General features: G+C 56.1%; 2 protein-coding genes across 5 annotated transcripts in view; one reads left to right on the top strand and one right to left on the bottom strand.

Annotated features, from left to right (window-relative positions):
• Nucleotides 1-1228: 1228 nt before the first annotated feature.
• Nucleotides 1229-11510, top strand: BRI3 (brain protein I3). 2 transcript variants are annotated; one of them, XM_033195029.1, is made up of 4 exons: nucleotides 1229-1521; nucleotides 1933-2035; nucleotides 2408-2472; nucleotides 11098-11510. In XM_033195029.1, the coding sequence occupies exons 1-4, from the start codon at nucleotides 1380-1382 to the stop codon at nucleotides 11187-11189; spliced, it is 402 nt and encodes a 133-aa protein (XP_033050920.1). In that variant the 5' UTR covers nucleotides 1229-1379; the 3' UTR covers nucleotides 11190-11510. The 2 variants fall into 2 exon arrangements, with proteins under 2 accessions (XP_033050920.1, XP_033050921.1); XM_033195030.1 differs by lacking the exon at nucleotides 2408-2472 and having other exon boundaries at nucleotides 1236-1521.
• A 1676-nt stretch (nucleotides 11511-13186) lies between these two features.
• The window catches only part of BAIAP2L1 (BAR/IMD domain containing adaptor protein 2 like 1), a 113461-nt gene continuing 99937 nt past the window's right edge, over nucleotides 13187-26710 (bottom strand). For 2 of the 3 annotated variants that reach the window (XM_033195025.1, XM_033195027.1), the window contains exons 11-14: nucleotides 26508-26585; nucleotides 23964-24144; nucleotides 13971-14008; nucleotides 13187-13502 (exon numbers count right to left, since the gene is read on the bottom strand). In XM_033195025.1, coding sequence (XP_033050916.1) covers nucleotides 13427-13502; nucleotides 13971-14008; nucleotides 23964-24144; nucleotides 26508-26585 — 373 coding nt within the window. In that variant the 3' untranslated portion in view covers nucleotides 13187-13426. The remainder of the gene's footprint in view (nucleotides 13503-13970; nucleotides 14009-23963; nucleotides 24145-26507; nucleotides 26586-26710) is intronic. The other variant, XM_033195026.1, reaches the window with a different exon arrangement.

Consider the following 26710-nt stretch of genomic DNA (forward strand, 5'->3'; position numbering starts at 1 on the left):
GGGCCAAGGCAAAAGGATTGCTTGAGGTCAGGAGTTTGAGACTGGCCTGGGCAACATAGTAAGATCCCATATAAAAATTTTAAAAAATTAGCTGGGCATGGTAGCGTGTACCTGTGGTCCCAGCTACTGAGGAGGCTGAGGTGGGAGGATGGCGTGAGCCCAGGAGGTCAAGGCTGCATTGAGCAATGATTGTGTCACTCCACTGCAGCCTGGGGACACAGCAAGACAGCCCCCACCCCCGGGCCTCCCTACAAAAATGTTTTTAAAAATTAAAAAGGCGCGGTTCGAGAAGAGCTGTAGTCGTCCCAGAGCTACAGTGCAGGTGAGATCAAAATGCAGGTGAGAAAACTGGAGACAGAATACCGTAACGGCTACAGGTGCCCCTGAAAAGGTGCAGAGGCGCTAAGGACGCAAGGAATCCTAAACGTTCCAATCGTTCGTTTTAAACTTGTTCTGGCAAACCCGTGAAACCCTGTATGAGGAAATGTTGCAACGAGGGCGCCTGACGCGGCCCCCGAGGCCAGAACACACCCAGGTTTAGATACGGGCTCTGACCCGCACCTGCCACGGCCAAACCCCTCCCCCTTCTGATCCTGGTCCCGTGTTGTCCTCCAGGGGGTAAGCAAAACACCTGGCAGGGCTGCCTGAAGATTAAGGAAACTGAGGCGATGCGGCGGCAGGTGCCCAGTATTTATGGTTTTGTCCCCAAACGGGGGAGTTATATGTAAGCACTGGCCACTACCCCTGTAACACCTAATTGTCCAAAAAAAGGCAAACGGAGGGAATGCGCCGCAGCTGAGCACCGCACAGGCCGCAGCTGGGGTGCACGCCCGGGTGTACCCTTGGCATTGCTGGGAGCGCTGGCGATCGCGGGGGCAGAGGGCTGGGGTTGGGGCAGCCTGGGACCCACCCGGCCCCGCCCTCCCCCTCTTCCACGGGTGAGGGGACCTCGGCCGGCTTGGGAGATTGGGGCGTAGCGGGAGGTGGGGGTGCATTCGCGGGCCCTAAAGGTCACGACCCTATGGGGCTTCTCTGGGTCGTAGTGGGGGAGGGGGGATCTCCCCTCCACGGGAGTTCTGAGAGCCGCGGCGGGGGGGCGGGGCGGAGCGCAGGGCGCAGCTGGCAGGGCGGCTTCGGGAGGCGCGGCCCCTTTAAGACGCCCCGCCGGCCCCGCCCCGCCTCCCGTCGCCCACGTGACCCCGGTCTTGTGACTGGGTCGGGGAGGGCGGGGGAAGCCCGCGGCGCGCGCCCGCCCCGCCCCGCGTCTGCCTCAGAGGGACCCGAGCCACCAGGACCGCCGCGTCCCCGCCGCCGCCGCGTCCCCCGCCGGGGCCGACCGAGCCGAGCCGGGCCGGAGCGGCGGGCGCGGCCGGGCCGCCATGGACCATAAGCCCCTGCTGCAGGAGCGGCCGCCCGCCTACAACCTGGAGGCCGGCCAGGGCGACTACGCGTGCGGCCCGCACGGCTACGGCGCCATCCCCGCCGCGCCCCCGCCGCCGCCCTACCCCTACCTCGTCACAGGTGGGCCCGGAACCAACTTTCCCCGCCAGCGGCTTCCGAGGGGGCAAGCCCGGGCGGGGGACGCGGGTCCAGAGGCCGGCGGGGCCCGCCCGGGGGTCCTTCCTGGAACTGGAGGTCCCCAGGCCGGCTTCGGGACCCCGCGTCGCCGAGAGCCAGCCTGCTCCCTGGGGCTCTGGTCCTCGGGCTCGTCGTACCCGGCGGGGCCGGATTCCTGCCCCAGATGAACTTTGTGTCACGAGGCGCTCGCTGTTGGCAGATTAGCGCCGAATCAGGCCCGCGGTGGCCGTCCCGAGGGTGGAAAAGACCGGGGGCTTTTTTAGCGGGGTGGAGGTTGGGGGACGGGATGAGTAGTCCCCGTCGCGGTCCGATTTCTCCTCCCTGCACCCTAATGACCTGTCTTCCCCCCCACAGGGATACCTACCCACCATCCCAGGGTCTACAACATCCACAGCCGGACCGTCACCCGGTACCCTGCCAACTCTATCGTGGTCGTGGGAGGCTGTCCCGTCTGCAGGTGAGTGGGTCTGCAGCCTGGAGACTGGCCCTGGAAGCGCTGAGGACTCCCGCCCTACCCCCCAGGACCTCACAAAGTCAGCTCTGCTTGTGGGAGTGGGTCCGGCTTGACTTGGATCTTGATCAGAGCCCTTTATGGGAGGGACAGACAGGCTGCCCTTATGCAGTGTGGGAGAGCGTGGGTCCACTCACCATTGGCTCTGAACACATTTTGTGGTGGCAAAAGGGTGGATTCCTTTTCCTAGATTTTGAGGTATTGCACCCCAAGTGATTGGGATGTAGAAAAGGTAACAACGGGACTCGTGGTCTTTTTGTCTTTGTTCTGGGACTTGCGAGGAATCAGGTGTCTGCATTTTCCTTTAATTTCCGCTAGTTTACTCTGCAGTCGATCATCGAAGGTGGTGGAGGGTTTCGTTTTTCCGGAAGGGGCATTTGGAAGTAAGTGCACCAGCAGGAGAGACCTCAGTGGGAGAAGCGACGGCCATAAGAGCTGCTTTAGCCAAAGCTGGCTTGAAACGCTCTTTCACGAGCTGGACCAGGACGGAAGCCCTGTGGTTCTTTGAGGCAGGAGTGATTTTTTTCACATCCTGGCATTGGACCTGCACAGGCTTTCTGGTTTTCATAGGACCCTGAGGTGCAGCTAGAGGCTTGTTTTGTGGAGGTTTTGAGGATTCAAATTTAAATAAGGATTAATTAAATATAAATTCTTGGCAGCTGTGGGTGTTCAGATTGCTTAGAAAGTAGGGGCAGAGTTGGCGGGGACAGGGTTTATCAGCTGTATCTGGGAGGAGGAAGTTGAAGCCGCTGAGATGGAATTAAGAAACCTTGGTTTGGACTTATACTTGATTTCAAAAGTGTGTGTGTGTAAGGCCTAGAGCAGAGTCATGGGGAAGTGATTTCAGAGCCTTAGCAGGCAACTTCCTGGGAAGAGGGAGGGCATCCCAGACGTGGGGACAACAGGCTGGGACCTCAGGGGCAGGTTGTGGCCGCTTGCCTGCATAGGGACCCCGTGACAAACCCTAACTGGGACGTCAGTTTGACACAGTTGGTCACCACCCAGCAGAAACATTGGCCTTTGGAGTGAAGGTGGAGGGGAGGGGAGGGCAGGGTGGGGCACCGGCTGCCTCCGGGACATCGTTTCCTCAGGTTGCTGCACAGGGTTGAGGGGGCTGGCAGAGCTGTGTGGGTGTGAAGGCACATGGAGGGGACTCAGAACATGGAGGAGCAGAGGGTCTGCCTGCGTGTCATTGTCCATGCCCTGCCATCCCAGTGTCCAGCCTGCCGGAGGAGCTGGGTTCCAGTCCTGGTCCTGCCAGGAACAGGGGGGCCTGTTTCCCCGTCTGGGACATGGGGGGTGCCTGGTGAGGTGTCTCTGAAGCTCTTAGCTCTTCTCTGCCCAAGCCCCTGAACTTGGAGATGTGGGAGACCAGTGGCAGCGAGGGATGGCCCAGATATCCCAGGGCTGGGGGGCGCCCAGGTGGTGGCGCAGTTGCTGTCGGTATGGAGGTGCTGGCCCTGCCACTTCCCCTTCCCTAGGTGGGAGCTGTGTCCCTGTGGAGGCCCATGGCTTCCGCTGACCCGGCGGTGCTCCCCAGCTACGCAGAACCTGGAGTGGGGTCAGGCTGTGCTCTGCTCTGCTGGAGGATCTTGGGCTCGGCCCCCAGAGGCTACAGGAGTGGGGTCCTCGGTTACTTGAACACTGTGCTCTCTGCCCTTGGGCAGCTGCACCAGGCAGGGTGGAGGCTGGGTTCTCTCTGGACAAGGTTGGGGGGTCCTTAGTCCTTTAAGTTGGGACCAGAGCACTCTTTGATCCTCCGGCAACCTCTTGGGTTGCAGCCAGGCCCTCCCAGCATGCAAGTCCCTGCGCTCTGCCTGTGGTGCCCTGGATGCTGGAGAGTGGCCCCCGCTCCCCGAGGCTTTGCCTCTGCAGCAGCATTGGGCATGGGATGGGCCCCTGTGCCCTGCAGCAGCCAGAGGGTGAGCAGGGGGCTGGGTGCTCTGCTGCTGGCGTGGGGAGGGGGTGTGTGGTCCCTGGGCCACTCCTTTCTACGAGGAGAGTGGAGACACATACTGGCCGCCGCCTGCTGTCTTGGGGCTGGGAGACAGGATACCGCTCACATGACCACACTTCCTCCTGCCCCAGGTCCAGCCCACCGGGCTCTGTCCCCCTCCCTGCCTGGTGGCATGGCAGGAATTTGTCCAAGTCACACGTCTGTTAGTCCTTCTGAGTGAGGCTTGGCCAGAGAAGCCTATGTCCCTTGTGGCTCTGCTGCCCTGGCCAGGCCTTTGCTGAAGCTTCCTGACTCCGTCTGCCCTTTTTAGCCGTTTATGAGGAAGCATTTCCGCAGCCCAGCGGTGGATATGCCCCTGTTCCTCCCGCCTTCCTGCTTCACGCCTGCCCTGCCCTGCCCTGCCTTGCCCTGCCCTGCCCAAGGCCTGGGCTTCTCTGAAACCGGATTCTCCCTTGCCCAGGGAGATCAGTCTTTCTCTGCTGGGGTGTGGTTATACCTAGGTGCGGGATGAGGTGGCCGCACTGGGAGGCTCTCCTGGGCTGGAGCAGAGCCTGTGCCCTGAAAACCAGGAACGCAGGAGTGGAGAAGGCCCTGGCAACACAGGGCCTGGCCTGCACCAGTCCCCCATGAGTATGGCTGGGCTGTCATTGGGTATTTAGTTTTGGGGGTGACCAGAGAGAGAGGAAGTCCTGAAAAGGATTTCACCTTTCCTAGGGAAGGTGAAAGGAACAGCTGTGGAGGGCGGATGTTGCTCAGAGGTCCAGGGTGCGGCTCAGTGGCCAGCATGGAGGTTGCCACAGCCCTTGAGGGGCAGAGGTGGGCTGTGGAGGGCACGGGGGTTACTGTGGAGCCTGGGAAGGGCTGGAGGGGAATGAGCCTGTGACATCCTTGGGCTTCCAGATGACCGCCTGTGACCTGGAAGCCAGAGCTCCCCTGGTTGAGGAAGTGGCTGTTAGCTGGGATGGCCCTGCCCATATGCATGGCCTATGGGCTGTCCCTGTCCTGACAGTCTTGGTCTGAGGTGTGGGGGCAGCGGATGGGCTGGAGCTTGGGCCTAGGCTGCTTGCTGGGCAGGGCTGTGGACCTCAGGGTCCGAGTGCTGCCTCAGTGGCCTCCTGAGTTTCTAACCTTAGGCTCTGTCCCCAGCTGCAGGCCAAGTGGCACTGCTGGGGTGGGTGTGGTGGCAGGCAGAGTCTCAGGCCTTTCTTCCACAGGAGAGGCTGGGGCTGGCCCTGGCCATTGGGTTTGCTGGGAATGGCCCTGGGAAGTCCTGGTGAACTGTCCCTAAGCGAGGCAGCTCCCCTACCCCTGTGGGGAGTGCATACCCTGGGACAGCCAGAAGCTGGCTGGAGCTGCTTTGGGGCCACCTCGCCATGCGCTGAGCATGGCTTCAGGCCCGCAGCCCTCTGAGGAAGCCCTGTGTCTCCCCTTTTCCTGGCGAGGCTCGACCTTCCAGCGAGGTGTGGTGGTCTGGGGTTGGTCCTGGGCCTGGATGGTGCCTGGAGGCCACTGTGTGTGCACAGAGGGCAGCTGGGTGCCCTGGGGCAGCCCCCTGTGGCACTGACTGCCTTTGGGGGCTGCCTTGGAGGGAGAACGGGCCTGCAGGATGGGTGCTTGTGACTGGGGAGCCCATCCGGGTTCAGATCCCAGCCACGCTCTTCCCGGCTGGGAGGCCCTGGACACACCCTGGGCTTCAGGCTCCTGTAAAGTGACTGTGGGGACACAGGAAGGGTGAGGATGGCCCTTTCCCTGGGCAGCTCAGAGCCCTGCTGCCAGCTCCTTCTGTCCCTGGTGAGGCGGGAGCCCTGTGGCCTCCACTGTCCCAGGGCCCAGGGTGGATGACAGTGGCATGACTGGCCACTTCCACTGCAGGGCTGGAGTCGCCTTAAGGGAGTGCTCTTGGAATTAGTCAGTTCCCTAATTTCGCCAGTGGCCGTGATCCCTCCCTGGCCGCGTGGCCTATTGCGCAAGAATGGGGGAGGGGCGGCTAGAGGGAGCCAGTCAGGACCTGAGCGGTTGAGAAGGTTGAAACCCACCCCACCAACCCAGGTGGGCTCTTCTGGGTTTGGAAGGGAGGAGAACTGGAGGCTGTGGGGACGGACAGACTGGCGGGGATGGCAGCTGTTCCGGGGCGGGGGTTCCTCTTCTCCCCTCCAGTGCTGGCCCTGCAGCTTGGGGAGTCTTGGCCTAAAAGTTGGATCGTGTTTCTCAGTTCCGAAGATTTGGGGTTTTAAAAAGCACATGATGCCAGCACTCCTTTTGAGGTCTAGGGCAGTACTGCAGTTAAAACATTAATATTTCTGCAGCAAGACATGAATATTCAGATAAACTAGGATAAATTACGACTATAAATAGCCACACACCAGTTCAGGTCACATGTTGCTGCCAGGTGAGTTTGCTGTCAAGTGACAGCGAGTTCTGCCTTCAGCGCCTCTTGGTGTTTGAAGTTGTGGGTGCGGCTGTGGAATCCTGGGGGGTAGGGTATTGCCGCCCACCCTCCAGCTGACCCCAGAGCCAGAGGTGAGGGCCGAATTCTCCTGGCCAGCCCTCGGGCCTTCGAGGCCCGTTCAGGGTTCTTGGGTCTGGATCACAGCCTCCTGTTGCTGGCGGAGGCCTGAGCCTCCTGGGGCGGCTGGATCTGTCCAGTTCCCAGGCGGCAGGCACTGCAGGGAAACAGGCTCGCTCTCCCCAGAGACCCAGGGGCCTTGGCCCTCCTGCCCTCTCTTTAAGTGGCGTGGAGGCGGGCAGGAGGGTGGGGGCTGAATGGACCAGGGATGGGGAGGCTGCCCTAGGAAGTGCCAGAGTGGGTCCCCGGACTGAGGGGCTCAGCCCAGGGTGGCACAAACGGGCCAGCCCTGTGCTCTGGCTGAGGACAGGATGGGTCTGGACGGAAGCTCCGTGGGTTGGAAGGAGGGTGTTTCCCTGTGCCTGGGAGGCCGTGGGGTCAGTGTATTTGGTTTGGCCCATGGCGCTGCTTGCAGCCCCGGGGCTGGGAATCGTGCTGAGAAGCGAGGCACCGGGGCCTGGGTGGGCTGGGCTGGCGCTGCTGGAAATCCTGGCGCTCAGGTGGGCCAGTACCCTGGCCCGTGGCAGTGGGAATCCAACGTGAGTGAGCAGCCTTCCTGCGCTTCTCAGCTCTGCCGGAGTAGGTGGGTTTTGGGGTCTGGATGGAGAATTAGGAAGCAGGAGGGTGCTGTTGCCCTTGGACTTGGTGAGAGCAGCAGCTGCAGGTGGGAAGCTGGTGTGGGCGGGACCACCAGGCAGCACTGAAGCCCCGCCCATTGCACCGTTGCACCTGGACATCTCTGCTGTGCCCCATGGGCGGGCTCCAGCCCGGCTCCCCACCCACACCCCTTTGCCCAGCCTCCTCCCAGGCACCTCTGGGCCTTTGAACAGGCAGTCAGCTCTGCCTGCAGCCCTGCCTCTGAGCAGCTTTGGTCCTGAGGCGAGGTGCTCAGATGGTCACCGATTGGGCCGGCTGAGGGGGGCCTGGTGGCACTGGGGACCACTCCAGCTGGGCAGGCTTCTTCCCTGGAAGGATTTCTCAGCTGGTTCACCCTCCCTGTCTGCTTTTTCATAGGACATTTTCTAACCAGAATATATAGCCAGTGTGTTTCCTGGGATTTGACTGTAGATGTGGAGGAAATGGGAAAGGAAGCCCAGACGCTCCCTTGAGAGGCCCGAGGCCACTGGCTCCTTCCAGCTCCCCCGGAGCCTGTCATGGCCATCTGTGGGGACACAGCTGGTGCTCGGCCTTCCCGAGGCTCCCCCACCTCAACTGTGTGGTCTTGGGAGCTGTGGTGCTGGGGCTTCTGCCCACCCGACACCCCGGGGAGAAGGTCCTGGAGCCGGGCAGGGCAAGCTGCACTCGGCAGGGCTGGACGGAGGTGTCCTGCCCAGTCTGGACTGGCAGGGGCAGCCCTGGGCAAGGCTGAACAAGTGTGGTGGCCTGACGACCTTGTGGTGCTTAGATAGGGGACACTTTTGTAAAAGTCCACGCAAGAAGTAGAAACTTTGCTGACAGGCTGGGGTCTTCGGCTTGGCTTTGCCTTGGAGCTTCATGGTGTGCTCTGCAGCCCGGCTCCGCCCCTCCACACAGACAGGTGGCGCTGTGTGAGTCTGGGAAACACTGGGTACAAGCGTGCCGCAGGTCTTCTCAGAGCCTTTTGAGAACGAATGGACACAGGGACTCTAGGAGAAAAGTTTCCCCAAACCGGCTGAACAGTCCCCCTTTTCCAAATGTGTACCACCGTGTCTGGTTAAGTTTAAATTTTCGTAGAGGTGTTGCAGGGGGGGTCTTACTTTGTTGCCCAGGCTGGTTTTGAACTGCTGGCTGTAAGCGATCACCTCAGCCTGCCGAAGTGCTGCAGTTGCAGGCGTGAGCCACTGTGTCCAGCTCCATTGGAGATGGCTGAAGGGACCTCCCTGAGGAGGCTGGAGGGAGGCAGGTGGGCATGAAGTGTTTTTTTTTTTTTTTTTTTTTTTGGAGACAGTTTTGCTCTTGTTGCACAGGCTGGAGTGCAGTGGCGCCATCTCAGCTCACTGCAATCTCCGCCTCCCAGGTTCAAGCAGTTCTGTCTCAGCCTCCCCAGTAGCTGGGATTACAGGTGCCCGCCACTACACCTGGCTAGTTTTTGTGTTTTTAGTAGAAACGCGGTTTCACCATGTTGACCAGGCTGGTCTCGAACTCCTGACCTCAGGTGATCTGCCTGCCTCGGCCTCCCAAAGTGTGGGGATGACAGGCGTGAACCACCACGCCTGGCAACTTTTTCTTTCAGCAGTGGAAAGCCTGACTTCAGAATATTCTGGTTTATTTTCCATACTCCCTGGAGAAGCAGGGAATAGGTTCTGTGGGTGGGGTTTGGGCTCCCCAGCCTGCCTTGTCTAGCAGTGCTACGTAGAGGCAGTGGCCCTCATGAGTCCAAAGTCCCAGAAAGCAGCTTGGAAACATGCAGGGTGCTGGGATGGGAGTAGGGTTCCCCAGGTGGCCAAGTTTTCTCCCCTTAGCAAGGCACAGGTAGTCACACTTCCCTGTTGCAGGCAGGCGACCACACCGCCTTGTTGTAGGCTCCCCTTCCCCACTAAGCACCAGCTCCCATCACCTGTCAGACACCCCCACCCTGTTGTGTTCTCTCTCCACTTCAGTACTGGCTGGATGTGGGGGTTTGGGCCCTCAGGAGGACCAGAAGGAGCCAGTAGGGGGCTGCCTGTCTGGTGGGAGCAAAGCTTTTCTCATTTGTGCTGAGCTGGCTAGTGTGGTTAATTTCAGCTGTGTCCAGAACTTTCCAGAAATAGCCTAAGATGCTGAGCTGAGCACTCGGCTCCTGGCTTCCTACTTTTAGGGCCTCTGAAACTGACACTTGGGTTCGATGATTTCAGGTCACTGAACCTATGCTTACTGGCGCAGGATTTGTGGGATGGCCTTCAGGTGTCTTAGTCTGTTACATTGAACTTTGTTGAGAAGGAGGCTTTGAGATCACATTTTGAGAAATAAGTGGCCTTCAGACATTGTGTGAACATGGCCGACTGCAGTCTCCTATTAACCCACCCCCACTACCAAAGGAACAGAAATCCAACAAAAGCCCAAATACGGGACCACTAAGCTTGCTGGTTGTTCCTTTTCTTTTTTTTTTTGAGATGGAGTCTTGCTCTGTCGCCCAGGCTGGAGCGCAGTGGTGCCATCTCAGCTCACTGCAAGCTCCGCCTCCCGGGTTTATGCCATTCTCCTGCCTCAGCTTCCCCAGTAGCTGGGACTACAGGCGCCTGCCACCTCGCCTGGCTAGTTTTTTGTATTTTTTTTTTTTTTTTAAAGTAGAGATGGGGTTTTACCGTGTTAGCCAGGATGGTCTCGATCTCCTGACCTCGTGATCTGCCCATCTTGGCCTCCCAAAGTGCTGGGATTACAGGCATGAGCCACTGCGCCTGGCCTAATTTTTGTATTTTTAGTAGAGATGGGGTTTCACTGTGTTAGCCAGGATGGTCTTGATCTCCTGACCTTGTGATCCACTTGCCTTGGCCTCCCAAAGTGCTGGGATTACAGGTGTGAGCCACTGTGCCCGGCCTCTGGTTGCTCCTTTTCTAAGAGCAGATATGTGTGGCTTGTGGCACCAAAATGATCTTGCCTCTCAAGGTTTTACTTTTTGAGACGGAGTCTCACTCTGTCACGCAGTCTGGAGTGCAGTGGCTCTATCTCGGCTCACTGCAACCTCTGCCTCCTGGATTCAAGTGATTCTCTTGTCTCAGCCTCCCAAGTAGCCGGGACTACAGGCATGTGCCACCACGCCTGGCAAATTTTTGTATTGTTAGTAGAGACAGGGTTTCACCATGTTGGCCAGGCTGGTCTCGAACTCCTGAACTCAGGTGATCCACCCGCCTCTGCCTCCCAGAGTGCTGGGATTACAGGCAGGAGCCACCGTGCACCCAGCCTTGCCTTTCTTTTTTTTTTTTTTTGAGGCGGAGTCTCGCTCTGTCGCCCGGACTGGAGTGCAGTGGCCAGATCTCAGCTCACTGCAAGCTCCGCCTCCTGGGTTTCCGCCATTCTCCTGCCTCAGCCTCCCAAGTAGCTGGGACTACAGGCGCCCGCCACCTCGCCCGGCTAGTTTTTGTATTTTTAGTAGAGACGGGGTTTCACCATATTAGCCAGGATGGTCTCGATCTCCTGACCTCGTGATCCGCCCGTCTCGGCCTCCCAAAGTGCTGGGATTACAGGCTTGAGCCACCGCGCCCGGCCCCAGCCTTGCCTTTCAAGGTTAACTGATAAGACTTTTCAACTGTTTTATTCTTTCCCTTTTCTTTGAATGTTAGTGATTAAATAGCAGCTCTGGCCATTCTATGAACAGGCACATGCAGATGGTTCTTGGGGCTCTCCGGGCCAGTGGGCTGTGGCTGGGCGGTGGGGGGCTGTTTTCTCAGGCAGATTGTCACTGTCCCTCACCGGAGGTCCCCATGTCAGTCGTGGCCACTGGTTGGTTGAGTGCAAGGGTGGGAGGGGTGAGGGTTCTGGCTGCCCAGGTCCTAATGGTGCCGCCCTCTCTGCCCTTCTCTGCCGCAGGGTCGGGGTGCTGGAGGACTGCTTCACCTTCCTGGGCATCTTCCTGGCCATCATCCTGTTCCCCTTTGGGTTCATCTGCTGTTTTGCCTTGAGGAAGCGAAGATGCCCCAACTGCGGAGCCACCTTCGCTTAAAGGAGCAGCAGGCCCAGCTCTCCTCCCCCAGCTCTTTTTCTAATGTAAATGTTGTGTACAATAGTTTTATTTGATTAAGCTTCAGAACTGTTTTGTAAAGCGAGGTGGGACAGATGTGGCACACGCCAGCTGCGGTTTCCCGGAGCGTGGAGCGGCAGCGCTGCTGCTCCCGCCCGAGGCTCATGACAACTCAATAAAGCACTGCTTTTATTTTCTGCAGTCTTCAATTTGAGAAAGGTGAGAAATAATGTTTTCAATAAATGAGATTCATACCATCGTTGACCTGGTGCTGCTTACTCGGTCTTTCAGACACCCAGCAAAGACCGGAACGACGCCCCCATTGCTGCCTCAGCGTTCCCCAGGCCAGTCCTGACCACCTTGTATTCAACAGGTGCTTACAGCTCAAGAAAAGATGTTTGTTTTCAAGTTCTTTATTATTAAAATTATAATCACTTGACATTTACAGAACAGGCACCTCGGTGCCAAGGACAAGGTCATCCCCCCGTTCTGGTCTGGGAGGTGGAACCTGGGGCCTGCAGGTTGCATCTGAGACACCCAGGTCCTGGTCTTCAACCCCATAACAAAACCAGAACCATCCCCAAGGGGGAATGCCAAAGGCCAGGTGTCACCTGTGGCACCAGATGGGGCTGAGCCCTGCCTCTGACGTCTGAAGTGGGGAACACGGCCACGGAGTTTGCGTGGACTGAATTCTCATGTGGCTTCAGGCCCTTCTGTAGGACAGACTGGGGGCGTTCACATATAGTTCACGGTGCCTGCAGCCCTTCCTGGGGGTGGGGGGGGTAGAGGCGCGTCTGGTTTGTCCTCCCAGCAGAAGCAGATGGTGACACTGCTGGACCTGGCTGGAAGGAGTCTGAAGCATCGCCCACGTCCACTGGCTTACCTGCATGTAACCTCTCCCAGTCTCAGCCTCACAGGAAAGTAGTGCACTTAAGCCACAGCCCCAGCACCCCACAACACACACACAGCAGCCGGGCTGGAAATCTGTCACCCGGGCTGCAGGGCAGCGGCATGATCTGGTTCACTGCAACCTCTGCCTCCCGGGTTCAAGCGATTCTCCTGCCTCAGCCTCCTGAGTGGCTGGGATCACAGGCGCCCACCACCACACCTAATTTTTGTATTTTTAGTAGCGACTCCTGAACTCAGGTGACGCGCCTGCCTCAGCCTCACAAAATGCTGGGATTCCCCTGTACCTGGGCGGGGCTGGGAATTGGGTCCAGATCCTTGGCAGCCAGAGGTGAATTCCAGCCCCGGGCTTAGGGCAGCCAGTGCGCAGTCCTCACATCCGTACCACAGGGCCAGGTTCTGAGGGCATCATGAAAAACCCACCCTCTCCAGGCACCAGAGGTCATCCTGGCTTTACACGTATCCTTTGAGAGTCTGTAGCCGATTCAAACACGGAGCAACTGGGACCCCGAGAAGTTTGGGGGTGTTGGTAATGGATGCAGCTTTGGCCAGCTAGCAGAGTGAGAACACAAGGAGCCGTGACTCTGACGCCCAGGCCTGTGTCCTGGATGGGCTGTGTGCAGCGAATCCAGTCAGTGACTCCTAGCTACCAAGAAAAGGCGCTCCCGGAAGGGATTTCGTCAAGTGCTCCATGTGGCTGTGATAAGCAAAGCGTCTTAGCACTTACAGCTCTGGTGCAGTCGGACGGAGGGCTGGGGTGTCTCTATCTCTGGAAGCTCTACACTTTTGATTAAACATTTTAAGTTAAATTACATTCATATAGTATTTTCATAATTTATATTACTTAAAATTATGATTTGCATGCTAAGATGCAAACTTCCATGATACATTCTTTAGACATAATGCTACTAAGAGCATGTGCTTGATAAAATAAAACGGGTCTCATTGACATCAGGTGCAGAAAGCCAGTCATGAAAGCACAGACTATCCCTTATTCTGGCTGTTAAGGAAAAAAAATTCATTAAAAAAAAATACAGTAAAGATTGAAACCAAGTTTTACTGTTTCTTGAACAGAATAGGAAGAAAATATTTTAAATGACTGAGTTGGTCATTAGACTATTACTCATTTATCTTAAAGGCAGAACCGTATCAACCCAATTACGTGAAACAGAGAAGCATGCTTTGCTTAGGCAGGCGACATTAGAGTTAGGACGTGCCCATCATTCCGCGAGGGAGAACCGGAGAGGCCCGGGAGAGTCCTTGGCCGTCTTCTCATCGAATGATGGGTGCCGAGCGATCATTCGTCACGGTTGGGCGGAGTTTCACAGTGGCAAAGGGGTTTTCTCCGCTGCAGGGGATAAGGAAAACCTTTCAGAACTTCCACTCCATGAGGGAAACTGGATTTTAACAGCGCTAATAACCCATTCTTGCCCTGTGAGACTGTGCGCTGACCACCTCACCAGCTTGTACAGGTCCCAGCAGCCATTTCTGAGTGTGGAAGTTTTGTTCAGTGATGATTCCTATACCGTACCACCCGCTGCAGAACGATCCCAGGTTTTAAACGTTCTGGACGTGGGCACCCACACCTCTTTAGTCCTGCATTGCACGTGATATGGGGGCCGCTCTGGGGTGGGCAGGCCCTGCTCCCAGGGTGGTCTAAAGCAGGTGGCAAAGGGAGCAGGGGGCTGCAGTCCCCCATGGCTCCGAGGCCTTTCTCAGGCTGGGCCTCCTGGGCAGGGCACCGAAGGCCCTTCCGGGGACACCGTGGGGAAGAGCAATGTCACATGCTGAGGCTCACGCAGGAAGCCACACCTACCTGAGAAAAGGCGGCTTTGCAGTCCCGTTGGCATCGTTCTGTGAGAAAGATAAAGAGGTTTATGGAGGGCTTGGAATTGGTCTTTTAAACATTATTTCAGGTAGAGATGGGGATTTGTTATGTTGCCCAGGCTGGTCTCGAACTGCTGAGCTCAAGTGATCCTTCCACCTTGGCCTCCTAATGTGCTGGGACTACAGATGTGAGCCACTGCGACCGGCCTGTGTTGGAGATTTTTAATAAGACCTGAAGGTAAAGACACCTAAAACATAAGGGATGTTTAAAAGTGCCCTGTCTGGGTCTGTGAGACTGTCTAAATTGGAAGAATAAGGCAAGAACAGAAAACGCTCTGAAAGGCGCTAACGGCCCTCCCAGGTGTCAGAGCGTGGACAGAGCATGGCACTGCCTGCGCGGGTCATCCGTGATGTGGAGCCGTCTGCTAAACTCGGAAACAGTTTCACAAAATGAAGCTTGAGCAACAGCGACATCACAGAAGAAAACATTTGTGCCAACAGAACCTCTCTGACTCGGGGGAAGCAGATCCCGCAGGTCCTCAGCCACGGTCTTTTGAGTGCAGAATCTAGTGACTGGCGTGTGCTTTTTGGGAGCTGACTCCTGAAGCATGACACGAAGAAACAGGAAGTAAAAATAAAACCCCATTGACTTTGGGGCTGCTGGAGCCAGGGATCTTGTAGGAAGCTGAAAAACTGAGGAAAAGAGCAGGTGGAACCAAAGTTCAAAGGTGCCTGCAGGGCTCGGGGTCGGCAGCACCTCCTTCCAGCACCTGCCACCCAGTGCGGGCCAGGGCCAGGGGTGTGCCGCCTTCTTTCCCTCACCACAAAAAGCCTGCAGGGTTGAACAATCTTTCCAGCCCGCGCACAGGGAGCGGAGTCAGGCAGCCGCCCAGGAGAGGGCAGTGTAACACCGTGTAACCAGCCTGTGGCCCGGCCGCACCGTCCTGGCAGCCCCAGGAAGTGTCCCAGCACCCCCGGGGCGTCTCAGGGAGGATGCAGACCTCTCAAGATTGACTTAGGGGAGGCCCTCTCATGCCCGATGCCGGCGCTGGAGTGCAGGCCGTTCCTGGAGGTGGAGGCCCAGGCCAGGCCTCCTCTGGGATGGCCGCCACTGCATGTTGGGTGTACAGACTGTGGACACAGAAGGCAGGTTGGAAGCCCCAGGGCTGTGGCCTGAGACCTACCCCACCCTCCCTAGACCCCCTGGGCAGGGCAGCTGGGGCCAATTCAGTGTCTGCTTTTCATCACTGGAGCACAAAGCCACTGCCCTGCCTGGCACATCCTACAGGGCTTTAAATGGCTGCAAAAGTGACTTCTCCCTGCAGGGCATGCAGCGCTTCCCTAGCAGGCCTCGGAGGAAGTCCTTGCTGGTGTGAGTCATGCTCTGCGCTGATGGGCTCATTTATGATTTAAATGCACCAGGGTGCCTGTCGCGTGTGCTCACGGCGCTGACATTCGTGGACGCTGTTGCAGAAAGGCGGCCTGTGGCCCAGAGGGCAGGCGGCCGGGCCGTGGCTGGGCCTGAGGCACGCTTCATGCCAAGCCTGACTCCACTCCGCCCTCCCCTCCTCTCCCACTGCAGTCCTGACTCCTTGGGGCCAACACGGACTCCCTGTGCAGCTTATGCTAGGGGAAGGCGCTTCCCAAACTGGAAACCAGAAGCACCCTCCGCCCACCCCGAGCACACCCCGGAGCTTGTTCAGAGCCTCCTGGGCCCCCACGGGACTTTAAAGGGGTCCCAGTGAATCCTCACAAGGAGGACTGAGGAGGAAAAAGAATGCTTAAGATGACAGCTTGAAGCCACTCAGTGTCGGGCCAACCCCGTGCGCACACACCTGAGGCCCAGCAATCCTGTTCCCTGTAGGAACAGGTAGGGCACATACCCATGGGCACGGAGACACTCGGGCAGCGCTGGGGAAACAGCCCAGACCAGAAACACCAGATGCCCATCAATGGAAGAGCCAGAACCAGCTTCTGTGCAGACAGCGGGTCACCGCACAGCGCTGAGCAGCTGTCCCTACGGGGCCACCCCAGACGGCCGTCTCCGTGCCAGGGCTTGGGGAGTCTGGTGTTGGAGAAGGGATGGTCACGGAGGTGGGCCACGCCGGGTGATCCTGGGAGCCGGGAACATCCTGCTAGGTACACGGAGTCACATCATGAAAATTCATTGTGTGCTTTTCTGTCTGTGGTATTCTGTAATACGATGTTCATTTTAAAATACGTATTGGGCCGGGGACAGTGGTTCACGCCTGTAATCCCAGCACTTTTCTTTGGGAGGCTGAGGTGGGTGGGTCACCTGAGGTCAAGAGTTCAAGACCAGCCTGACCAACATGGAGAACCTCTGTCTCTATTAAAAATACAAACTTAGCCGGGCGTGGTGGCGCATGCCTGTAGTCCCAGCTACTCAGGAGGCTAAGGCAGGAGAATCACTTGAACCGGGAGGCAGAGGTTGCGATGAGCTGAGATTGCGCCACTGCACTCCAGTCTGGGCAAAAGCGAGACTCCATCTCAAAACAAACAAACAAACAAAAAAAACCCAACAAAACAAAAACAACAAAAAAAACATAGTGGACGTGTTCAGGCAGATTTCCCGTTTAACACCTACATGTTCCTCAGGGACCTGAAACCTCAGCACTCCCTCTGGATACAGGATGGCAGGAGCCTCTCCGCCTCCCTCTCCAGGGCAAAGCAGACTCACGAGGGCAGGTGCTTGGCACATACGGTGCCTCTTATCAGGTGGCCTCCGAGGGTCTCACAGTATCCTCCCTGCGTCCCTGTCTCAACCGCACACACTCAGCCCACTGTGGTGGCCACTGAAGCTAGACCTGCCCTCCTCCCTGTTCCCTACTCTTGCAGTGGGGGACACCTCCAAGGCAGAGGCAGCACTGCCGCCGGCACCCAGGGCCCCGCGGGTACTGCCTGCTGCACGTCCTGTGTCCCCAGCAAGACAGGAGACCACGAAGGCCATGAAACCACTGGCCACTACGAGAGTGGGTTGGGCTGCAACTGGAGACTGTACAGCGAGGCCACCAAGCGGCTGACTGTGGCCAGGGTGGACACATCTTGTGATCCCCCATCTCCCCCAGGAATCCAAAATGCGTGTGTGGACACTGGCTGACCGTCCGTCACCCGATGCCTGTTCCACACCCCCTTCCTGACTGTACGGACCTTCCGGGGTGCCCACCGCATAGCCATGCGCCCAGGGTGGGGGACTAGTTGATCCAGCTTTCAGAGGGGTCCCGGGCAGCTCGGAGCACCCAGCACCGCTTTTTCCTCGGGCCGCAGCAGAGAATGCCGGTGGCCCTCACTGCAGAGGGCAGGACAGAGTGATCCAGGCCAGCGCAGGGTGGCCTTGCTCCTGAGCAGAACGGAATATCCCTAAGGAACATTTCCAAGCCAGCTGGAGGCCAGTTACTTGCAACAAAAGTGGCCCTCGCTGACACCTGTCTTCAGTGTGAACACCCATTCCAGTCCTCGTCTGTGGTCCGGACTTGTCTTCCAGTTCACTTCGCATCTAGTTCAACCCCTTTATTCTCAAAATGGGGACGCTGAGGCCCCGACAGGGAAAAGTCAACCGCTCTGAGTCACCGGGATCTTTTTGGAAGCCGAGGTGCCCACGTTGTGATGCAAACGAAGATGCGTGCAGGCCTGCACACGGGGCACCGGCTGCTCTCAGGAGGGGCTCACGCCATGGTGAACGCGCGCTGTGAAATGTAGGCTTGCTTTTCAAAAGGAGAGCTGTGTGCTTATTTAAAAATATATTGGGAGGGAGCCAGTACTTCCTCACTTGGAACTGCAGTAGAAAATACGTAAATTAAAAAAACTTAGACCGGGCACAGTGGCTCACGACTGTAATCCCAGCACCTTGGGATGCCGAGGCAGGAGGACTGCCCGAGGTCAGGAGTTCAAGACCAGCCTGGGCAACATAACGAGATCTTATCATTATTAATAAAAACTGAAAGAGGTATCACGTGACCTGTGGCAAGCCCCCAGCTCGAGTCCTAGCAAGTCTCCCCTGCCCCCTGGGGAGAAGCCCCTGCTCTCAGATCGTGCAAGACACGCTGTCATCAGGACAGCCGTGGGGCTTCCCAGGTGAGTGGGCTGCTCTGTGGAGGATGGCCCCCTGTACACCTGAGCCTAAGCGTTCCAGTGTTAAATGACCTGTAACTCACAGTAGCTGGATGTAAAACTACATAGAGAAATGCTTTTAAAAAGCATGAGGATGCTTTCCCAGCTCTCATGGATCCCAGTGTTTGGCCTGGGCTCTAACACAGCTTCCCCCACATCATCAGCTGGTTCAGGCATTTTGGTTAGGGAAGGCTAAGTTAATCCAGGTGGACATACAAATGCTGAGACGCCTAATTCCAGGACTGTGTTCCCGGCCCTCAAGGGTGCCAGAGTCCCCCAGGGCTTTCAGGTGGCAAAGGCTGCCATTTTTGAGACAGGTCTTGCTCTGTCACCCAGGCTGCAGCGCAGTGGCACAATCACAGCTCACTGCAGCCTCGACCTCCTGGGCTCAATCGATCCTCTTGCCTCAGGCTCCTGAGCAGACTCTACAGGTATATGCCACTATGCCTGGCTTTTTAGTTAATTTTCTTTCTTTCTTTTTTTTTTGAGATGGAGTTTTCCTCTTGCTGCCCAGGCTGGAGTCCAGTGGCATGATCTCAGCTCACTGCAACCTCTGCCTCCTGGGTTCAAGTGATTCTCCTGCCTCAGCCTCCTGAGTAGCTGGGATTACAGGCGCCCACCACCACGCCCAGCTAATTTTTTTTGTATTTTTAGTAGACAGAGTTTCACCGTGTTGGCCAGGCTGGTCTCAAACTCTTGACATCGGGTGATCCACCTGCCTCGGTCTCCCAAAATACTGGGATTACAGGCGTGAGCCACCACGCCTGGCCGGTTTTTTAGTTAATTTTCTATATAGACGAAGTCTCACTATGTTGCCCAGGCTGATCTTGAACTCCTTGGTGCAAATGATCCTCCCACCTTGGCCTCCCAAAGTGCTGGGATTACAGGTGTGAGCCACTGCATCTGGCAGGCTGTAATCTTTTGAGCCTCAGCCATGGTACCTGCTTCTCGACCACCACGTTATGGATCAAGCTTCTTATTTATATATATTGAGATGGGTTCTCTGTCACCCGGGCTGGACCTGAGTTCCTGGGCTCAAGTAGCAGGGATCACAGGCATGAGCCACCATGCCCAGCTAGAGCAAGTTTTTAAATGGAGCACTGTCCTGTTTTGTATGATCTATTCCTAAGTGTCCAATGTGGCAGCCACTAGCTGTATATGGCTACTTAAATTAATTAAAATTTGCTGGGCATGGTGGCTCACACCTACAATCCCAGCATTTTGGGAGGCTGAGGTGGGAGGATCGCCTGAGATAAGGAGTTCGAGACCAGCCTGGCTAACATGGTGAAACCCCATCTCTACTAAAAATACAAAAATTAGCTGGGTGTGGTGGCAGGCACCTGTAATCCCAGCTATTTGGGAAGTTGAGGCAGGAGAATCACTTGAACCCAGAAAGTAGAGGTTGCCGTGAACCAAGATCATGCCACTGTACTCCAGCCTGGGGGACAGAGCAAGACTCTGTCTCATAAATGAATGAATGAATGTAAACCTCTAGTCCCTTTGTTGCACCGTCCGTTTTTCAAGCATTCTGCTACCCTGTGTGCCCTGTGGCTGATGGACTGGCCAGGGAGCATTTACGTCTGCGCTGCTCGTGCCTGACACAGATGCTTGATCCGTGCTCCCTGCAGGTGCGGGAGGCTGCGAGGCCAGGACGCCCAGAACACACGGCCATTCCCCTGCTCCCGCCCTTGGAGCAGCGCTGACGCGTCTGCAGGCTGTTTCCCACAGCTGCGCTCCTGGAACTCCTGACTGGGGTCAGTCTGGATGAAACGTCGTCACTTGTCTGACAGAAGGAGCGCTGTCCACGGAGGCTGGATGTGGCTGACAGTTGTGGTCCCTCCCTGCAATGCTTTTGCAGTCTGCACAGGATGTTAAAGTAACAGCAGGCAGGTGACCACGGTGTGTCTTATCAGGAAAGCGTACTGATGTGGAGGCCAAGAAGCTGCTGGCTGAGATTTCAGAATTGGGTTTCTAACCTGCCTTTGACAGCAGCTGCCATTCTTCTGTGCCTCCCTTTCTCCATTTCATGAGGCCCCACGATCCTGCTACCTCCCGGGAGGTCCCAGCACAGGCACCGCTCAGGAAGCACCATGAGGTGCGAAGGGTGTGAAGGTATGAAAGACAGGAGGGCACCACGGGCCAGCAGCGCCACTCCCCTCGCAGCCCAGCCAGAAGCCAGACGGCAGCGTGGGGGCTCATCTTGCCTCTCCAGCTGCTGCCTGACCCCAGCTCTCGAGCCCCCCGAGTCACCGCAATGCCTAGGCCTCGTGTTTTTGCTGAAGCTCGTGCCTCAGAGCCTGGCTCCAATGCTTTCCTCCTAGAAGCGTCCCCTGATGCGTCCCAGGAACCCTGGCCTCTCCCCTTGTCCTCGCCCCATGCATCCAGCGCTCCCTGGACTCCACCCCTGGGTGGGTCTCATTCCTCTCTGTGTCCTGAGGGCCTGGCTCTAGGCCACCCAGTAGAGGCCGGCTGGATGAGTGCTGTTGGGACGGTCTCATCTCTGTCTACAAAACCCCTCCCCCACAGCCATCCCCTCACTGCCATGTGACTGTGTTGACAGAAGTCTGCTGCCCAGGGAATCTCAGCTGCCATCAGTGATAAACATGACCTCCCTGTGGGCGTCACCTCCACCCCTGTGCGGTACAGGCCTTCTCACTGATTTCAGTGATCATGAAGTTAATCAGCAGTCAGTCCTCAAACACGTGCAGGATCAATGACAACTGAAATTATCAGAACCCGCGTAAGGAGGGCATTCTCATGAGGTATTTGGGGCTTTTGAATGTTCTTGGATGAAACCAGAAATGAAAGGCTGCTAAACTGAAAGCCTGAAAGCCTACTAGCTTTCGAGACAGAAAGGGGGCCCGAAGATGACGGTGTGCGTGTGCATGCGTGTGTGTGTGTGTGTGTGTGTGTGTGTGTGTGTCTGTGGTGGGGGCTGGAGGGAGGGTGGTCTGTGGGAAGTGAGCTTTGGCAGGTACAGCCCATGGAGGCAGCCGGGGACAGGATGACCAGGAATCTCTCCTGTGGAGGGGACAGGCTGAAGCTCACGGGTGTGAGCTGAGAATACCGGCTCAGGCGGGAAGGGTGGCAGTGGTGTCCACATGGGCCAGCCGCGCTGGTGGAGGCTACAGGGCACCAGGTCACCCTCTGCAGGCAGCCCCTGCCCAGCCCAGCCCTCAGGGTCAGGGCCCTCGGAGACAGTGGTGTGCTTAAAGCTCTGCTGCCCGAGGAAGTGGGAAGCCGGTAAGAGGCACGCACCGTGCACAATCCTTAGATTGCTGGCAGCCTCCTGACACTGACAGAATGTCGTGATCCAGCCAACGAAGAGGTTTAAGAATAAAGCCAGGGGCCGGGTGCGGTGGCTCAAGCCTGTAATCCCAGCACTTTGGGAGGCCGAGACGGGCAGATCACGAGGTCAGGAGATCGAGACCATCCTGGCTAACACGGTGAAACCCCGTCTCTACTAAAAATACAAAAAACTAGCCGGGCGAGGTGGCGGGCGCCTGTAGTCCCAGCTACTCGGGAGGCTGAGGCAGGAGAATGGCGTAAACCCGGGAGGTGGAGCTTGCAGTGAGCTGAGATCCGGCCACTGCACTCCAGCCTGGGTGACGGAGCAAGACTCCTTCTCAAAAAAAAAAAAAAAAGAATGAAGTCAGGTCACCTTTACACTCCCCAATGCTAAGTAAGGAAGAATCTGTCATTACCGAGAACACTGACACAACCAGGCTTCTTCCATTTATCCAATTCCCTGCAGTGCGAATGGCGGCAACAGTGCTTTCTTCACCAGGCTTTATCCACACGATAAATACACTGACAATGGTACGTTTTCGTTTTCTAACACTGGAGACTATCCAGGGTTGGCTAAAGTGTCAGTGTTCTCACTTACAATGCCAGAGCTGTGATTTTTGGGGGCAAGATTCTTTTACCTTAAAAGGCATTATCCAGCCCTAATAAAGCAGCAGGCTAGGCAAACGTCAACAGCCACTAACATCACAAAAAGAGACAGACACGTACATGTGCCTCCTCACTGGTGAAATGCTCCAGCAAAACACAACAGGCAAACCAGCAAAACAGCAACAGACTCTGAGCAGGGCCTGAGGTCCAACTACCAGTTTACAGAAATACAGGAGACATGGGGGAATGCAGAAAGGACGCCACCAGCAAAACCCAGATGGGGGACCCTCTCCAGGACAAATGACTGATTCTTCTGCAAAGAGACTGCTAAGGACAAGAGGCAGAGGGGAGACCTGCAGCCAGAAAAGGCCTCATGAGACCTGTCCACCAATTACAATGTATGTAGCTGACTTGGGTCCAGATTCAAACAACTACACTGTCAACCATTTTTCTTTGCTTTTTTTTGAGACAGGGTCTCTGTCACCCAGGCTGGCATACAGTGGTATAATCACAGCTCACAGCAGCCTTGAACTTCTGGGTTCAAGCGATCCTCCCATCACAGCCTCCTGAACGGCTGGGATTACAGACATGTGCCACAGTACCTGGCTAATTTTTATATTTTTTGTATATGTAGGGTTTTGCTATGTTGCCCAGGTTGGTCTAAAACTCCTGGGCTCAAGTGATCCTCCCGCCTTAGCCTCCCAGCACTTTGGGAGGCCAAGACGGGCGGATCACGAGGTCACGAGATCGAGACCATCCTGGCTAACACGGTGAAACCCCGTCTCTACGAAAAAATACAATTACACAGACGTGAGCCATTGCACTGCCTCAAAGACGTTTTGAATGAAGTTTCAAAAGCTAGCATTCCTAAACCAAACCACGCCATTGTAGTCCACAACGAGGCAGGTGTATGTTCCCAGACTCCTCAAGGCTCACGCAAAGGTCCGGGGCAGACACATTTTAGAAGCGCATCCATTTCACATCATTGAGAGACTCCGCCTGAGCACCACTCACAGCTGAACAAAGGCCCCGGACACAGGGGATAGGGGCCTGGCTCCTTTTGCCAAGGCAAGACAGCTTCTGGAGCGAGGGGTGCAGACACCACCACCCGGCCTCCTCCCCTTCACCCACAGGCCTCACGCCAGGGCGCACTAACCTCGGCCAACCCAGCCCGGGAGGGACGTCCAGCCGCGCTGCTCCCCACCCCACCATCACCTCAACTTGTGTTATTCTCTGCATGGCTTCTAGTGTCGATGTTGTTGTTGATTTTTTATTGTCTGCTTCCTATCACTAGAACAGAAGTTCCGAAGAGGCGGAGTCTGGCCTTGTTCTCCTCTATCTGGAGAGCCCGCACCAGGGCCTGGTGCCCAGCAGACATGCGCAGTGACAGGAGTGGATGAATTGGTTCCAGGAGCCCAGGCCCTCCATGCTGGGCCCCCAGAGGCACGTTAGGGTTATCTTTCAGGGTTATCTTTAGCCCTAAACCCCGTGCCTAGAGGGTTTAGGGTTAAAGATAACATCCGCAGTGCCTGGGAGTAAAGACTTTCTGAAGAAAGATGAAGTTACCACTTTGAACCTAAACCTCTCTTCAGAAAATAAGAAAATGAAAGAAAATGGTGATTCAATGGCTAAAAGACTGCAGCCAGGCAGGAGAGAGAAGAAACCTAATAAAATCTAGCAAACTAGGGGCGCCCGTGTGTAAACTGTCCCTGACAAGATAGAGTCCACGTGAAAGAAGGGCTGAAGTCAAGGAGGTGAAAGGCTGCATGACAAAGAAGGGAATCTAGAGGATCAAAGGCGGCAAGGCCCCTCCTCCCTCCTCCCGGGGAGAGGGGGACACCACCCTCCCACTGGGGGCAGAGCAGAGCAAGGCGGTCACCACCGAGGGAACAGCAACCTGTGCCTCCCAGTCGGGATGGCGAGTCCAGGACACAGGACGCCCCGCTATGGCTTTACTCACAGGGGCTGTGGTCTCGGGCTTGGACACTGGGGCCTTAAAGGTGGATGTCGTTCTGGCCGCGTCTGCTCTCCTGTCGGCAGCTGCCCCCATGGACAAGCATTCCAAGTAGTCAGGTGGGGGGATGACAACACTGCTGTTCTCAGACAAGTTCACGGTGCTGATGCTTCTCACCGGCGCGGGGCTCAAACCCAAAAAGGACACAGCACATGTTAGATAATGTCTCACCACCAAGCCCCAAACATCCTCCATGTCCCTGACCAAGGACAACAGGAACGGTACGTCACCAATCAAAACCTGATCTTGATCTCGCACACACAGTACATATATCAATGCAAAACACTGTATTCTTTTTTTTGTTTGTTTTTTGAGACGGAGTCTTGCTCTGTCGCCCAGGCTGGGGTGCAGTGGCTGGATCTCAGCTCACTGCAAGCTCCGCCTCCCAGGTTCCCGCCATTCTCCTGCCTCAGCCTCCCGAGTAGCCGGGACTACAGGCGCCCGCCACCACGCCCGGCTAGTTTTTTGTATTTTTCAGTAGATACGGGGTTTCACCGTGTTAGCCAGGATGGTCTCGATCTCCTGACCTCGTGATTCGCCCGTCTCGGCCTCCCAAAGTGCTGGGATTACAGGCTTGAGCCACTGCGCCCAGCTCAAAACACTGTATTCTTAAATTTTTTTTTGCGACAGTCTCACTCTGTCACCCAGGCTGGAATGCAATGGCATGATCTTGGCTCACTGCAACCTTCGCCTCCCAGGTCCAAGTGACTCTCCTGCTTCAGCCTCCCGAGTAGCTGGGATTACAGGTGCACGCCAGTGTGCCCAGCTAATTTTTTGTATTTTTAGTTGAGACGGGGTTTCACCATATTCACCAGGCTGGTCTCGAACTTCTGACCTCAAAGTGATCCGCCTCAGCTGGGGTTACAGGCGTGAGCCACCACACCCGGCCTAAAACACTGTAATGTTTTTAGCGGTTTATAAACATAGCCTCACAAAGTTTTTTTTTTTTTTTTTTTGAGATGGGGTTTCATTCTTACTGCCCAGGGTGGAGTGCGGTGGCGGGATCTTGGCTCACTGCAACATCCGCCTCCGCGGTTCAAGTGATTCTCCTGCCTCAGCCTCCCAAGTAGCTGGGACTACAGGCGCCTGCCACTATGCCCGGCTAATTTTTTAATATTTTTTTTTTAGTAGAGACAGGGTTTCATGATGTTGGCCAGGCTGGTCTTGAACTCTTGACCTCAGGTGATCTGCCTGCCTCAGCCTCCCAAAGCGCTGGGATTATAGGCACGAGCCCGTGCCTGGCCAAAAAATTCTTTAAAAGACATGACAAAAGGAGAGGAAACCTTTTAAATTAGGGGCTGGCTCTTGATTGATTTAATCTAAGGAAAGAAATCGGAGACTAGCAAAAGCTGGAGTGAGCAATGAGCTAAGAGTTAAAAAAAAAAAATGTAAAAACTTGAAATTTTAACATCCTAAAAAATGTTACTCAGTTTTTCTTCCCCAGTACAATGGCATTTTAGCTATTCTGCTAGGGATGAAGATTGCAGACAGCATCAGACCTTGGGGAATGCAACGTTGGACCTGGAGGCCTTCTACTTGGCTAGCCGGATGGGTTATGGGGGTTTCGTGAACTTCGACCATCCCACCTCAGCCTCCAGAGTAGATGGGACAACGGGCATATGCCACTATGCCCTGGCTAATTATTTATTTTTTTGTAGAGATGGGAGTGTTGCTATGTTGCGCAGGCTGGTCTTGAACTTGTGGCCTCAAGTAATCCTCCTGCCTCCATATCCCAAAGTGCTGGGATTACAGGCGTGAGCCACCATGCCTGGCCAGTGTCCTCATTTTTTAAAGTGGGGGCCCACCTCATGGGGCTGCTGTGAGAATTAAATGAGCGAATCAATGCAAAGCCCTCTGGACAGTCTCTGGGCAGTAGCTACTGTTATGATCTCATCTGGAATACGGATTTGGGGTTTTCGGCATGGAGGTGCTCAGCGAAGCCCAACAGTGTATTTCAAGCCATGGGAGTGGACGAGATGGCCCGGCACAGGCAGGAAGGACGGACCAAGGGTGACCCCCAAGAACACTCATGTTTAATTGATGGGCGGAAGAGGGGTGCAAAGAGCTGATGAGGCAGAAGACAAACAGAGCACAGGTCAAGCAGCCAGGGCCAGAGAACATTCCAGAAAAAGCATACAACAGCGTTAAGGGCTGTAAGATAAGGACGGTAAGATAAGCGTACGATAAGGACAGAAAACACATGCCTTGGGTTTAGCGACCAGGAGGTACGGGGGACAGGGAGGGAGTTTCAGAGGGCTGCAGGACTGCGGGGAGTAGGTGGCCTGGGCAGGGTCTCCTCATGGCAGCAAAGCTCGAGGACAAAAGAAATCACAGCAGACAGCACCGTGAGCCACAGTCTCATCTCTGACTAGTCCATGAGAGCTGAGGCTTAGGGCAGGGCCTGCGACAAGAGCTAGACGGTGTTGTGTTATGGAAACCTCAGGGCAGGGGTTTCTGTCACTGGGAGAGATCAGCCACGTTCAGGGCTACCTTGGTGTGGGCACAGTCACTGCTTCCGTCTCATTTTCTTCCAGCAACTTCGTGTATGACGACGGGAACCAACCCCTCCTACCGGCACAGAGGGAGAAAAGATGCTATCAGCAGTAGACAAGTGGATGGCAGCCTCCCTGAACAGCCTGATGAGAGCTCAGGGCAGACCGATCCATGGCTCCAGAAAGGTCCACGTGCGGAGT

The sequence above is a fragment of the Trachypithecus francoisi genome, unplaced genomic scaffold (genome assembly GCF_009764315.1).
Source record: "Trachypithecus francoisi isolate TF-2019V2 unplaced genomic scaffold, Tfra_2.0 Lachesis_group4, whole genome shotgun sequence".
Lineage (NCBI taxonomy): Eukaryota > Metazoa > Chordata > Mammalia > Primates > Cercopithecidae > Trachypithecus > Trachypithecus francoisi.

Excerpts from the sequence above, each read along its gene's own strand:
- BRI3 (XM_033195029.1), top strand. The coding sequence starts at position 1,380 with ATGGACCATAAGCCCCTGCTGCAGGAGCGGCCGCCCGCCTACAACCTG. Across the intron at positions 1,522-1,932 it reads CTACCCCTACCTCGTCACAG|GGATACCTACCCACCATCCC; the intron begins GTGGGCCCGGAA and ends TCCCCCCCACAG. Across the intron at positions 2,473-11,097 it reads TCCGGAAGGGGCATTTGGAA|GGTCGGGGTGCTGGAGGACT; the intron begins GTAAGTGCACCA and ends TCTCTGCCGCAG.